Raw genomic sequence first — 16,019 nt, 5'->3', positions numbered from 1 at the left:
ATCGCCCTCCAGGTTCCCTTGGAGAGTTCATCAATGAGCTGCCCTTGATAGTTCCTTCCCTGAGATGCTCACCCCTCAGTTTTGGGGGATTTCAACCTCCCTATGTCCACATTTACTCATTTCTCTCTCCTCCTTCTTTCCCCTTCTCTCCTCTTTTACCTCACCCTCTCACCGTCCCCCCTCTACTCACAAGGCAGGCAATATCGCTTGGCCTCATCTTCACTAGATGCTGCTCCTCTACTAATCTCACTGCAACTCCCCTCCATGTCTCCGACCACTACTTTGTTTCCTTTTCTCTCTCACTCTCCTCCCACACTACTCACTCTGCCCCTACACGATGGTAATGCGCCGCCGCAACCTTCCGCTCTCTCTCTCCCACTACTCTCTCCTCTTCCATCCTATCATCTCTTCCCTCTGCTCAATCCTTCTCCCTCCAATCTCCTGATTCTGCCTCCTCAACCCTCCTCTCCTCCCTTTCTGCATCCTTTACTCTCTGTGTCCCCTATCCTCCCGGCCGCTCGTCCTCCCCTCCACTCCTGGCTTGATACTCATTGCGACTCACAGACAGAGCTCCGGGCAGCGGAGCGGAAATGGAAAAAACTAAACTCCCTGCCCGACCTGGCATCTTTTTCCTCCCTCCTCTCTACATTTTCTTCATCTGTTTCTGCTGCTAAGCCACCTTCTACCACTCTAAATTCCAAGCATCTACCTCTAACCCTAGAAGCTCTTTGCCACATTTTCCTCCCTCCTGAATCCTCCCCCTCCCTCTCTCTGTGGATACTTTCCAACCACTTTGAAAAAGAAGGTTGACGACATCCGATCCTCGTTTGTTAAGTCTAATGGCACTGCTGGTCCTGCTCACACTGCCCTCCTATGCTTTACTTCTTTCTCCCCTCTCTCTCCAGATAAAATCCTGCGACTTGTGACTGCAGCCGCCCAACAACCTGCCCGCTTGGCCCCATCCCCTCCTCCCTTCTCCAGACCATCTCCGGTGACCTTCTCCCCTACCTCACCTCGCTGATCAACTCATCCTTGACCGCTGGCCATGTCCCTTCCGTCTTCAAGAGAGCGAGAGTTGCTCCCCCTTCTCAAAAAAACCCAACTCTCGACCCCCACTGATTCAACAACTACAACCGTATCCCTTCTTTCTTTTCTTTCCAAAACTATTGAGCGTCCTCTTTACCAACTCTCTTGCTATCTCTCTCAGAATGCCTTCTTGATCCAAACCAATCAGGTTTCAGACTGGTCATTCATGAGTTTGCTCTTCTCTGTGTCACGGAGACTCTCCCGCACTACTAAAAGCTAACTCTCTCTCCTCTGCTCTTGTCCTTCTAACCTGTCTGCTCCTTTGATACTGTAACCATCATCCTCCTCTCCACCCTCTCCAGCTGGGCATCTCCGGCGCGGCTCACTCCTGTTCGTCCTACCTGAGGTCGCTCCTACCAAGTGGCGTGGCGGGAAGCTGTCTCCTCCCTCTCTCCCCTGGTGTCCCCCAGCTCGGTTCTCCCTCTCCTTTTCTCCCTATACACCAAGTCCTTGGCTCTGTCATATCCTCACATGCCTTTCCTATCATTGCTACGCTACATAACAACTAATCTTCTCCTTTCCCCCTTCTGATAACCAGGTGGCGAATCGCATCTCTGCATGTCTGGCAGACATATCAGTATGGATGACGGATCACCACCTCAAGCTAACCTGGCAAGCGACTGCTCTTCCTCCCGGGGGAGGACTCCCGTTCCATATCTCCCATCACGGTTGACACTCCCTGTGTCCTCCTCCCAGAGTGAAGTGGCGTACCCTGACCCTGTCGTTCTCCGCCAACATCAAGGCGGTGACCCCCTCCTGCAGGTTCATGCTCTACAACATTCGGAGGTGCGACCCTGCCTTACACAGGAGGCGGCGCAGGTCCTGGTCAGGCCTTGTCATCTCCCGTCTGACTACTGCACTCGCTGTTGGCTGGCCTCCCTGCCTGTGCCATTAAACCCCTACCTCTCCATCCCCCCGTCTGTGTTCAACCTTCCCAAGTTCTCTCCGTCACCCCCCCCTCCTCCGCACACTCCACTGGCTTCCAGTTGAAGCTCGCATCCGCTCCGCCATGGTGCTTGCCTATGGAGTGAGGGAGCGGCACCTCTGTACCTTCAGGCTCTGATCGTCCCTACCCCCAAGCGAGGGCATTGCGTTCATCCACCTCTGGCCTGCTGGCTCCCTTCCTCTGCGGAAGCATGCTCCCGCTCAGCCCAGTCAAAACTGTTCGCTGCTCTGGCACCCCAATGGTGGAACAAGCTCCCTCACGGCGCCAGGCCAGCGGGTCTCTCACCACCTTCCGGAGACATTTAAACCCCACCTCTTTAAGGAATACCTGGGATAGGATAAAGTATTCCTTCTAACCCCCCCCAAATTTAAAGTGTTATCCCACTCTATAGAATTCAAGCACCAATTTTGAGTCGCTCTGCTAACTCTCTAAATTTAATTCCCTTGAGCAGGCCTTCCCTAATTGCTCCTGTAGAGTCGCTCTGATAGGCGTCTGCTAAATGACTAAAATGTAAATGTAAATGAGAATGCCAAGGTGTCAAAGCTGTCATCAACCAAGGTTGGCTATTTGAAGAATCTCAAATAATAATACATGTATACATTTTACATTTACATTTTAGTCATTTGCAGGCGCTCTTTTTCCAGAAGCGACTTACAGAGCAGTTGGGTTAAGTCCTTTCTCAAGGGCACATCGACAGATTTTTTCACCTAGTCGGCTCTGGGATTACCACACCTTTCGGTTCTGGCACAACGCTCTTAACCACTAATCTACCTGCCGTATACATGATTATGTACACATGATTATATATACATGATTCCATATTTATTTCATGTTTTGATGTCTTCACTATTATTCTACAACATAGAAAATAGCAAAAATAAAAAAAAACCCTTGAATAGTAGGTGTTCTAAAACTTTTACCGGTAGTTATTTTTGACAATGACTAATAAACAAATACCAAAATATGTTTTGGGGGTGGAGTTTTCCTTTAATGGGTTTGGTGCATGTCTCTCTCAACAGGTTTTTTTCATAGAGTAAAATACATTGTACTGTTCTTCCCCCAAGCACTGATCAACTGATACAACATTTATAAGCTCCCATATCTGACCAGGAAATTATTTTTCAGTACCAAATATCAACATAAGAGTCAGGACTTGAGTTCGATTAAAACAAACTTCAGTTCAGTCATTATTACTTAGCAATGCGCTTCTCATTGACCACCAGAGGACAAACCTTATTTGCGAATGCTCGATATCAATGGGCTTTAAATCTAGTGTTGTGTTTGCATGTCGTACACTACTCTCTAGTATCGAATGCTACAGTACGTTTCCATATTAACTCCTATTAAAAATTAATGCTTTAGGATAATTCACATTAAATAGTTCAGGCTCCGTGCGTGGAGATGCAGTGGATAATCTAAAGAGCTGGGGTGTTCCCGTCCCCCAGGCTATGTTAACACTGAATGTCAATGATAATCAAACCACACTTTAGCCACTCTGCGCACATACACACACACGGACACATACACACACAACACATACATCACCCCACCTACATACACACACACATACATACCCCGGGCCACTGACACACGCACAACCACAGACAACACACAACAACACACAACCACTCACCTCGCTGAGATAGATGAAGAAGGAGCAGGTGGAGCCGTCCCCCTTTGGTGTAGCATGGTCTGACCGCCCATGTCCTTCATCCACTGAGGAAGAGGAGGGGGACTTGATCAACTGAACACAACAGGTACCATATAGCCTATCAATCCACACTGCCTTGGCCAGTCCTCCCATCCCATGTCCTTAGAAGCTCTGAGCTATTCGACCAACCCCAATCTGTGTGTGGACTCATCAATCCAAGAAAAATAACCATGTAAGCAAAGAAACAAAATGTACTCTGGCAAAGTTCAATAGCATTGAAAGTGAAAAAGTGTTTTTGTTCAACGCTGATGTTTTGGAGATTCAACCGCAAAATACAGTGTTTTCAGATGTTCACAGATGGAGATGAGCAAAACAATCTGCTGAAGCCATGTGAAGGAGCAACGCGGGGGCTATGACTTGGCCAAGTTACGGGGAATATGGTGTTCCCACTCCTACACTGACACATTAAGGCAGAGTCCCAAATGACACCTATTCCCTATGGCCCTTCAAAAGTAGTGCACTACATAGGGAATAGGCTGCCATTTGGGACGTAGCCTACCACTTTCCAACGCTCAATTTCCATCTGATTTTTCTATCTATTTCCATCCCATTGTTTTTTGAATGACTAGGCTATGCAGATGGGTTAGGGTTTACTAATTCCACTGAGATTGACAACACCCAAGTAAATCCCCTGGGCTGAGAGTCACGCAAGGCAGCTGAAAACATCATGTGCATCTAATTGACTTCGGTATTCTACAGGGGTTTATGAATTCAGTAGATTGCAATTGGAAGGAGCAAAAGTCTTAAATGTCTTTTGTTCCTGCTAAAGATCACCTGAAAGGTTTTTCAAATAAAATTATTCCATCCATCAGAGGACAATAACAGGATGAAAAGGTTGCCAGTAGGAATTTATACCATGTACATTATTATATCACTGTGACAGCTGGGATTTCCACCATACCCCATAAAGCGTCCAAGGAATAAAATGATCTGTCTGAAGTTATTTTACTAGACAGTTTAGTCAGCAGACCCATTTAATCCACGACAAAAAATAATAAAACTGCATTCTAATTTAACCTCAATAAAACACTTGAGATCTAATGTGTTGAAATAATCCCATTAAAAAAAAGAAAGGAGATAACATTTGAACCAACAGAGGCTAAATAACGGCTCATCTGTTTCCACTATGACCCTGTTTGAGCCCTGTTTTGTCTCTTTTTAATGGTGATCGGCTAGCCATGCCTGCCTTTCCTTGTGACAGTCCAGTGGAGGCTTGGGGGCCCGCAGAGCAGATCCTTTATGATATGACGGTATCTACTCCGGGCAGACTCCGGCCTGGGGCTGGAGTGCTGTGATTATGCCTGGCTGGCTGGCGTGTGTGTGTGTGTGTGTGTGTGTGTGTGTGTGTGTGTGTGTGTGTATGTGTGTGTGTGTGTGTGATTGGTGCGTGTCTCTCTCTCACCTTGACTTTGTCCTCACAGTGAGGAAGCCGTCCATGGGGGAAGCTCACATTTCTCCTGAACGCCGTTCAGCAGATCTGTGGAAAGAGAGGGAGAGAGAGAGAGGGAGAAAAAGAGAGGGGGGGGAGAGGGGGGGGATCAATGAGGTCAGCCACCAGCCTTGGGAGCAAACCGTGCAGGTGTGGAATTCACAAACAAAGATGACACAGAGAAATCAATACCCCCTGAATGAACACACTCCTGTGCACTACACACTCCTCAGCTGTATGCGCATACACATCAAAAATACACTGCATACACAGGTACAACCACACACTTTGGGTTTACACTAACTCCAAACAACCAATACTTCATGTATCCTCAGGGAGTGGTGGTGTTAACACGCCAGAATTCAACATATGTATGCATGTGACGTGTGCCCCTCTCCCAATCACTACTAACATCCTCAACATCTATGCCAGTGAGGCTATCTATGCTGTGCTGTGCTGTGCTGTGCTATGCTATCTGTGCTATGCTATGCTTGCTATGCTGTGCTGCTCCCCTGGCACCAGTGTTGATTTCCATTCCTATGCAGCAGACTGATGCAGATTCAATAAGCTCACTCTCTCCAGCCTCACACTGACAACAAACATGGTGGAGTTTAATATGCCCGCTACTAAAAGGCTTCTATGAATGGGGGTGCTCATCTGGGAAAAGTCACATTCCAAAAAAAGAAAATGTGATGCATCTCCCAAAACCCCCACAAAATAAATAAAAAGATACGTTTCAATCAGTCTTTGTCAAAAGGTATTGGGTGCATCCCAAAATGCCACCCTATTTCCTATATAGTCAAACACTTACACACATTATGTAGGGAATAGGGTCCATTTTGACTGTTTCTTTCTCTCCTTTTACAAAACAACAACTGTTATCCTCATATTCCATGACAGAGGTGGTGATGAGGCCCAGTCAGGGCTCTATTTTCTCAGGGGGCTGTCTGAAAGGCTGTCATCATGCCCATCGTCATGAAGGAAGGATTGGAGAGAGGCATTAGTGGGGGGGTGTAGTGAGGGGTGGAGGGAGAGAGAGAGAGAGAGGGGGGGGGGGGAGAGAGAGAGAGAGAGAAGAGACGGCGAGGCCGGGCGAACAGCCAGTGTGATGGCACCTTAAATGATACTTTGGGGACAGAGACGATCACTTGTGATTCATCGTTATGTCTCTGTGTCATATATTTTTTCTACCAATCTAACTTGGAGTCTTGGGTATCTACTAGCATCTAGGGCCTCATTGCCAAAATCCCGAATTATCCCTTTAATGACTGTCCTGTCTGGGAGGTGGACCAGATTGCCCTGTCATCGTTCAAGGCTGATACTCTCTCTACAGTCCGAGGGAAACTTAGTTTGACTGACAAGAGGATATTGCCATTGTCTGTGGCTTTGCATGGTGAATTACACCTTTCACTAGCCGAGTTCGATAACAATAAGGGAACCTTTGCAGACTGCGTGTTTTGGATAAAAATCCCAAGGTTCCTGTTAGAAATCTCTTAACAGTCACTACCTGTTCTGTGAAAAAAAAATCTGAAGTAGACAAAGCATCTGCACAGAATGTATAGAAAACAAGAGCCAGGCTTTTTACCATTTGCGACCCATGGTGAGTTTGCCAATAACAAAGAGGCAGACAGAGTACAAGATCTTGCATCCAAATGTCCCTGCGGCTTGTACCGAGCCAAACATTGCTATTATCACTTAGTTCTATAGCGATTGATCAGTCCTGGATTAATTATTAAACCTTCAGACCGCTCAGCCCAAACTCGGTGGGTCTCAGTACACTAGACCAATGAGATTACTTCCTTCTGCACCGAGTAGCATTCACTAAGAAACAAAGAGATTTCAGTGAGAGGGAGAAGAAAATGTATCAAATTCTAATAACAGATTCTGTGATCTCTCACACAAAGCTATTCTATCCTCCTCGGGGTGTGTGTGTGTGTGTGTGTGTGTGTGTGTGTGTGTGTGTGTGTGTGTGTGTGTCAGTCAGTTACTGAGGAGGTGATCTCATTCTATAACATAGTATGTTGTCTCTACTCCAGGAAGAATCGTGATTGAAATTCGTTTAATGCCCAGCGCTTTGGCTTAATAACCTCATTAGATTCATCTCCACACGCCCTCTCGTCTATTCTATTCCCGTTGTTTTCATACTCACAATGCTATGCAATACATCATTTATATAATACACAGCATAGTGGTGGATACAGCAAACCATTGTGATAACAAATAACACTCGGGGGTGAAGATCCTCCTAGGTACAGATCTAAAAAGCTTCCCTCCATCAACTTAACATTAACCATAGTGGGGGTAAATGCAAAACTGACCCAGATCAGCGTCTAGCAACATTTCAAACTACACCAATGAGAACCAAATAAGAAGAGGACATTCACTGCTATTCGCCAACTTCCAGTGGGTCCAAACACCTAAAGATGCCTTTGAACTGCTCTCTCCTGTTTCAGTCATTGGCTGCTAAAAGAAGCCTTTGAAAGAGATGAGATGAGAGAGAAAACAGTCAATCAGCTTGTTTGAGGGGAACAGTTTGAACGAGGCGTCGCATGAATCAATCATCTTGATCACATAATGATAGCCCTAGCAGTGATTCTGCACAGTCCAACTGCAATAAATCTCAAACATGCACATTGCAGCGCCTGAACCATTTGTGTGACACTGCAGCTATGCGTTTTTGCATGTTCCTATTTATTATTTATTTCGAATATTTATCGTGTTTTTCTGTATTCTACAGTGCTCATTTTAAAAAACCGGTCTCAATTTGACTCCCTGTTAATAAATGCGGATATGACAGGTCTGTGTCATGACCTAGCCTGACAAAAGCCTCTGGTTTAGCCATGGTTTCCCGGGGCAACCGGGGCAGGAGAACAATGGGGGAAGCAGACAGATTATTATTAAAGTATCTTTCTATCATAGCCGGTTTAACAAAGGCCTCGCGCTGGACCAAAAGTGGGGTAGTGACCCCATCTGAGCCCATGAGCCTGTGTCCACACACACACACACACACACACACACACACACACACACACACCTCTCCCTCCTCCTCTTGATAAGGCGAGATGAGACCAGCTGATATGAGCTGAGATCTCACCTGCCAGTGCATCAGTGCCAAACGCGGCTTCTTAAGTCGCTGCTGCTTTAATCAAGCAGAAAGAGCTGCCTGTCGCCAAGTGGCAGGCTAAATATAACCTCACTATAATCAAATGTCAGAGAGGTGGTATTTAAACCTAACAAATCCTCCTGTGCCTTCTTCACAGACCATCTTTAAGCCTGATGAGCATTTTTAAAGTCTGACTAACCAACACAATGCTAAGATCTATTACATCTGTGCTGTGGTCCCACTCCTTCTATTACTCTGTAACATGCACACGGTATTACAGGGCTGTGTCATACCAGCAGAGCTACCCGTCTCTGAGTAATAAATACCCCCACACACAAACACATGGGGCTAGGTCATCTGTGAGGAAATCCGTTCTCCTAGTATGTTGGTATAAACCCCCATTTTGAGTCACCACAACATACACCTACTCATACAGACTTACCTAACTAACTCTGCAAAGGAATGTCTATCTGCATGGCCAAATCCAACACCTGCACAAGAGGAAATAAGGCTACTCAAGCAAAACCAATCTTCAGATAATCGCGTGCATCAGCCTCTGCAAGCTTAACCACACCACTACATGGCAGGTACAGAGAGAATGAAGGCGGTGATGCTGGAGATACACATTCCGCACATTGCGTAAGACCCCTTCCACTAAATCCAGAAATATTCATGTTACTCATACACAGTACTACTGGAGATCTTTGAGGAGGAAGTTTCCCGTTTCCAATAAAAGGTTTTGAAATTATTCCATCATCCTTCTCAAATCAAATGACTTTAATAATCATATAACAATCACAAATAAGATTCTGGAATTCTGCAAACCTAAATCAACCTACTCAGTTGTGGTCTTTTATCATGGCATTTTCTCCCCTTTTCATTTTGCTTCTCTGTTCTCATTAAGCCAAACCCGGTTTTTGGGTTACAAATACTTTGACTTACATCAGGTTACGTTACCCCTCTCCTCTTCCTCCCCCCCCTTCAAACTCAATCCTCTCCTCACAGTCTTCGCTCATCATCATCCCATCCCACATTTGAGCTTTCTGGAGCGCATTGCTAAGGTGCCGTTACAGAGTGGGAGGGATACCTGGGTTATCATCCTATTCCTTTGTCACTACTTTGACCAAGCCCTAAAGCCCTGGTCAAAAGTAGTGCACTATATAAAATATGGTGCAATTTCGACTCAACCATATCCACTCCATACGCAATTATAAAAAAAATAAGTCATCATTTTTTTCACAGATTTTCATCTCTCTCACCACTTCTGTTCCATCAAGCCCACGCTCCTCGCCAACTTTGGGTGCACTTTGCTGTAGTGGCGAGTACCTCATCAGTTAAGCAAGAGGCAGCTAATGGAGAGTGCCCTCTCAGCCACAGAACAGCTGTAGGCTCTCGGTGGGGTGACAGGGGGAGAGGGGCTGTGTGTGTGTGTGTGTGTGTGTGTGTGTGTACTTTGAGGGGGATGTTGTGGAAGTGGAGAAGCTGGATGATGACAATTGCAGGGGTGATTTTCCAGGGAGGAAAAACACACACACACACAAACCTGGCGCGTGGCTGCTGTTGATTTGACTCTAGTCTGGAGAAGTCATCCAGAACAGTCTTTATTCTCTACAACTTCACAACAGTTAAAACGATCTTCCGTGTGTGCTGCCGTCGTGTCCGTCTCCTCCTCTCTTCCCAAAAGCATCTTAAGCTCAATGGCTCTAACGATGAACTTAGCCTTGAGCTCAATGGTTCTAATGATTCACTTAGCCTTAAATATTTTGGGAAACCGGGCCCATAAATTCAGTCTCACAGCAGTGTAAATAACAACAGTTCCCAGAGTGCCTATGGCAGCCAAACCTTATTTATCATCTTATCATCTCCCAAGCATGACTAACATTCCCCAGTTTCAAATTAATTAAGAAGAGCTGTGTAATATTTACTAATGAATCAAAGCCCCATGCGTGGGAAAATCCATTGTGAGGGTAACATTTCTGAGAATTCAGGTAGTCAGGGGACAAGGCTTAGAATACCATTGACAAGCAATGATGTCATCTTAAATTTCCATTCCTCATTCAAAGGGCTTCTTTTTTAAACTCAATTTGTGTAGCTTGAGGTTGCCCCTAATGCTGAATTTCCTCCACTAATGTTAACAAGGCCTAAAATTAACACCACCACCTGTGGGTAGATTTTGCATTGGCGGAGTGAAATGTCTATTGACCGGTGGTCAGGGCTCAACAGTGCGAGCGTTTCACTCGCATTTGTGAACCACAAATAGTCAAGTATATCAAATGTATAGTGAAATAAATGCTGCAGTAGCTGTTTTCAAAAGTATTTCCGCTGTTTTGTTTCATAGCTGGTAAATTAATCGCCAAAGTCAAAAACTATAATCCTATATTATTCTCTTCGCCTACACCCCCTGCTGGGGGTGTGTGCACATAAGAGCTGAGTGAAAGGTACTGTTTAGAGCGCTGCACACAGGCATAAAAGTCTGTCTAATTTACTTGAAACTAAAGTCTATTGAGTAACTTTGTCCTTGTGTTTCTTGGCTATTTACATTGTTTTGTTCACAAGCTAGGTTGTTTTTTCTATGTCGGAGTTTCAACTGCCAGAAAAAACGCTTCTACTAGTCAAATCTATCTCACAGGCACAAACAGGACTTGAGTCGCACTCACCAAGGTAACCTCCCGCCCTTAAAGGGCAGGTACACTTTTCTGTCTCATCTATGATCCACTATATATACAAAGGTATGTGGACACCCCTTCAAATTAGTGGTTTCAGCTATTTCTACACACCCGTTGCTGACTGTTTGTTAGGAGCTTCATGAAATGGGTTTCCATGCCACACCCACCCAAACCTAAGATCCCATCCAATGCCAGCGTCGGCTGAGTGGTTAAAGCTTGCCGCCATTGGACTCTGGAGCAGTGGAAGCGTGATCTCTGAGTAAGAATCACGCTTCACCATCTGGCAGTCCGACGGACTAATCTGGGTTTGGCGGATGCCAGGCGCTACCTGCCCAATGCATAGTGCCAACTGTAAAGTTTGGTGGAGGAATAATGGTCTGGGGCTGTTTTTTCATGGTTCGGGCTAGGCCCCTTAGTTCCAGTGAAGGGAAATCTTAAGGCTACAGCATACAATACTTCTAGATATTCTGTGCTTCCACTTTGTGGCACAGTTTGGGAAGGCCCTTTCCTGTTTCAGCATGACAATGCCCTCATGCACAACGAGGTCCATACAGAACGGTTTGTTGAGATCGGTGTGGAAGAACTTACTGGCCTGCACAGAGCCCTGACCTCACTCCATTAACACCTTTGGAATGCCGGCTGCGCCAGCCTAATCACCCAACATCAGTGCCCGACCTCACTAATGCTCTTGTGTCTGAATGGAAGCAAGTCCCCAATGTTCCAACATCTAGTGGAAAGTCTAGTGAAAGTCTTCCCAGAAGAGTGGAGGCTGTTATAGCAGCAAACCAACTCCCATATTAATCCCATGATTTTGGAATATGTTTGTCGAGCATACTTTTGGTCATGTAGTGTATTTTGGTTAAAAAATATATATATATTCAATATACCACATTAATTACTTCTTAATAGTAATACATTTATTTTTTAGAAACATTACAAAGCATCCTCTGTTTTTCTATGGTTTGTTAGTGTAATTCTAGCAGCAAAAAATATTTTGTCTGGTAAAAAATCTGCGTGGCTGTAACCAAAAAGTTCATTTTATGCCCTGATTGTTAAGGTTAGGATTGTGGGAGGGCTATCCTGATCTCACCTAAAAGTCTAGTCATGTCAAGGACGTGTGGCCATTTTCACTCCCATTCTTTTAATCACCTATGCTTCCAAAGTTTGTTCTTAATATCACGTCATAAAATATTTTCCCCTAGCATCACCATAAATACCTGATTTGCATGTGAGGACAGAGGCAAGGTGAGGTTTTACATTGACAGCTCTAGTGTTTTGCTGGCGCGACTTTGTGCCTTCAAACGAGCAGTCCATAAACTAGTTTAAAATACATTAACCATAAAATATCAGAACTGTGACGAAACACATGACTGTTTGTACTTATATGGGGTAAACTTTCCCCTAGGTACAGATCACGATCAGCTTCCCTCCCCCAATCCTAACCTTAACCTTTAGTGGGAAAATGCAAAACTACACAAGATCAGCATCTAGGTGCAACTTCACCCTACACCCAGCAGCACTAGCTAGCACCAGTTTGACTAGCCTGTAGTCAAATGTCTCATACTGCCGCTACAATATTTGCATGCAGGAAAACGTCGGTCCTTCCCAAGGCTGCATGATGTCATGTTACTGTGTTACGCCAGCATGAAACAATCATGCCTTGTTACTGACTGTAGAGATTGGGCTGCTTAAGTGTATCCTCTATCATGATTCCTGTCAACAAAAACATCACACATTCTCTATTACCTGATTAAATCAATACAACTGAGGTTTCTAGCCAGTCCCAATTGTTTGCGTGGTCTTGCCAATTCCTATGTCATTTCCTCAATTGAGAGCAACAGATCTGGGACCAGGCTAGGGTTGTTGGAGAGTGCATTGCTGAATTAAAAAAATTCATCTACCTCTGTAGCTCAATTGGTAGAGCTGGCCTTATCCCATAGTGTTCATCCGGTACCACCAATACGCTCGTATGCACACATGACTGTATCTTTGGATAAAGCGTCTGCTAAATATCATATTAAATTATATATATTATATTATAACCAATAAACAGATGCCCCCCTCAACAACAACCACGCTGTACAATGTAAGGCCCCAAATGAAGCTAATGTTTATCCTCTCTGAACTTATACAAGTCACTGTTATTAAAAACCAATATATGTTTTAGAAACAGGGAGTGAATCAGTGCAGCCCTCTTTTCGTCGCCGGTTCACGGCACCTCGTTCAGAGCGGCTCAAACAGTTGTACACAAGCCAGCGGAGGGAGGGGGGGGGGGGAGAGGGCGAGAGGGGAGGGGGGGGGGGGGGGGGGGGGCGGGGGGGAAGAGAGAGAGAAAAAATGAAACAAAGGGAGAGAGAAAGAGAGGAGTGAAACTGAGTGGCGCAGCACATGGCCTGGGCTGAGGCCTGGCCTGCTGGCTCCAGATGTTCTCCCCATCCCATCCCATCCAGGCCTTGATCAGGCAGGGCACTGCAGAACACACTTTTGAGGCATATACGTATCCTCCTTTGTGAGCTCCGCAGAGTGGCCACATTTCTCACTCTCCAGTTTGTTTGCAATTATATCCTCCTCCGCACTCCATATGAAAAGTGTCTATGGGAACCTCCATTAATTGCGCTTAAAAAGTGAGAAAGACAGGGGAACAAAACATTGCATGTTGTACTGCAAATGGTTAGCTAAATCTGCACTGATGCAAAGCAGGGGCCTTCCTGGGCTGCGACCCCCAATGTCACCCTATTCCCCATATAGTGCACTACTTTTACCTGGCCCACAGTAATGCACAATATAGAGAAAAGGGGTGCCATTTGGGACTTAGCCCATGAGTTCCAACTGGATCTGTTAGCAGCCTGTTCCAGGAAAAGCCTGGAAAGGTTCAGCAGTGCACTCAAAAACATGCTCTAATGTTTTCCATCATGCTGTCATGCAGGTGAATGTGAACACAGAGCAGGTGTTTTCTCAGTTCCAGAGGAGATAAGGAAATTCAAAAGCTCATGGCGATTCGAATACAAATCTCCTTTTCTGGCTCCTAAGATAGCAAGATTGCTTTGTAGTGGGGCAATTTATTCAAAATGCAAGGCTATCTAGCCTACTCCTTGTTCAAAAGCCTTTTCTCTTGCCTACCTCTGTGTGGTGTCGGTTACCCATTACCAATGCCTTTACATTTCACTGAGCAATCCCAAACCTATTACTAAACCCAACTCCGCAGTGAAAGCTTGGAAATGTCAGTGCTGTTCTCTGTGAGTGGCCCTAGCAGGGTGGCAGACGAGGTGTGGCGGCACCAAGGCATCGTCCTTTTTCACAAGCTGGTGAGAGGGCGGTGGTGCATGTAACAGAAGTGGTTCGATGACCCGCTGGTGTAATGAGTACCTTTGTTTGCAATTTGCATGAGACCGGAAGCCTAGGCTTTAGCTCGGGAGATACAGTTTACAAACCCGGGTTTAACCCAGTCAGACACAGATACAGACCCACAAACAGCACTGGCTTCAGAGGGTGGTGTCCCTAACCCAGTCCTCACTGTCTACACACCCACCAGTCAGTTCCTGAGCCTACTCACTCAGCACTGTTTGCCAACATGTTCCTGCCACATAGCATCCTCCACATAGTCCCAGAGTCAAAATCCGTGTAGCATGTCACACCGTGCTATTATGGAAAAAGGCCAGGTGTTACAGTGAGGATTGCCTCTCACATGTCAGGCTGTCAAGGTAGTCAATGCGCCAAGCTATGAAGTGTTTTTCTATTATACCCACACACGCACATATGTGCACAGGTCAGTCTCAAACCAACTCAAACATATAATAACCGATCCATATTTGCATCTCCATGTTCCAAACAAATATTTGAGAATGTGTCTGGGCGGTTTTGTGTCAACTCCAATGAAAATTAAAACTTTGAATGCACATTTTTAATGCGACAGGACTCACTCACATTTTGACCTGTGTAGGCCATAACGCAGTTGACACTGCCAATACAGTACAGTATTACCAACCTGAGGGGTGCATTGGAGATCCTGTATTGCCAGGCCTCGGGGCTCTCCCAGTAGAGCGTTCTTTGTCAAACCAATCTTTTACTGCCGGTTACCATTATCCGAGAGGTCTTTAGTGGTCAACATATTTGTCCTACCTGCCCCTGACCACGAGCCAAACATACTTAGCATTGGCAGGTCTGGGTCTGCATTATCACAATAACCCTAGTCAAAGTCTATTCACCTACTGCCTTTATATGCACAGAAAGCTGGGAGTATTCATGGTTGTGAACAGCTCTAACTTTGCAGATAGAAATAGAATAATACCAACAATCTACACATAATTTATATTCTACACAATATGTTTCTATCTGAGTTCCGTAACACTACACCCTCCTGAACAGGCCCCAGGTTCTTGGGCGGGGAGCGGCGGAGGGCTGGACTTTGATTTGTTTAAGAGAGAGACATCAGATTGGATAGTGTCCGTCGGTGGGTGATGTATGTGTTTCTGGAGCGACAAATCTCTCAGCACTGATTATATTACTAAGAACACCGAGCGGAGCACTCGGTGAGAGGAAAGCACACAGCCTCTTCCTCACCACTAGCAGACCTCAGAGCTCAGCACATTATGTTTAATCCAAAGGAGGGCTAGCGGTTGGCCCAACATTTCAGAACCAAAACCACCGATTCTCCGCGTCTATGACATGGCATTACATGACAACATGACTCATCCATGTTATGTCAAGGCTTTATGTTAATACAACATTCCCAGAGTGTCTTTGATGTCAGCTGTTCGGGGATATATTCCCTCATCAGAGGGAGAAGCATTTTCTGCGACAGCACATCTCAAGATGAATTGTAAGCTGCATTATAATCCTCCTGACTGCGCCGTGATGCATTGGGTTCCCGTGCACAGGAACCCGTCATTGTCCCGTGTGGCATCACTGAAACCTCACCCTCCGTCATTTGCCGGGCGGTCGTCTGTCCCTGGTCGGGAGGTGATGCGATTGATACAAAGATTAAGATAAAGAGATGCCATTCTGAGGCAGAAAGGGCTGTTCTGTCCCACTCCCGGCAGCTCTCAAAAACAACAGCCTACTCTCTACAAATCACACAG

General features: G+C 45.6%; 1 protein-coding gene across 1 annotated transcript in view; it reads right to left on the bottom strand.

Annotated features, from left to right (window-relative positions):
* LOC121554440 (alpha-1,6-mannosylglycoprotein 6-beta-N-acetylglucosaminyltransferase A) overlaps positions 1-16,019 on the bottom strand; it is a 96,067-nt gene that overhangs the window by 65,115 nt on the left and 14,933 nt on the right. The window contains 4 exon segments of the mRNA XM_045214760.1: positions 3,666-3,733; positions 3,736-3,748; positions 5,146-5,170; positions 5,172-5,220. Coding sequence (XP_045070695.1) covers positions 3,666-3,733; positions 3,736-3,748; positions 5,146-5,170; positions 5,172-5,220 — 155 coding nt within the window.

The sequence above is a fragment of the Coregonus clupeaformis genome, unplaced genomic scaffold (genome assembly GCF_020615455.1).
Source record: "Coregonus clupeaformis isolate EN_2021a unplaced genomic scaffold, ASM2061545v1 scaf0305, whole genome shotgun sequence".
Classification (NCBI taxonomy): Eukaryota; Metazoa; Chordata; class Actinopteri; order Salmoniformes; family Salmonidae; genus Coregonus; species Coregonus clupeaformis.
Note: the sequence above shows the minus strand (reverse complement) of the source record. Positions and strands in the feature narration are given on the sequence as shown.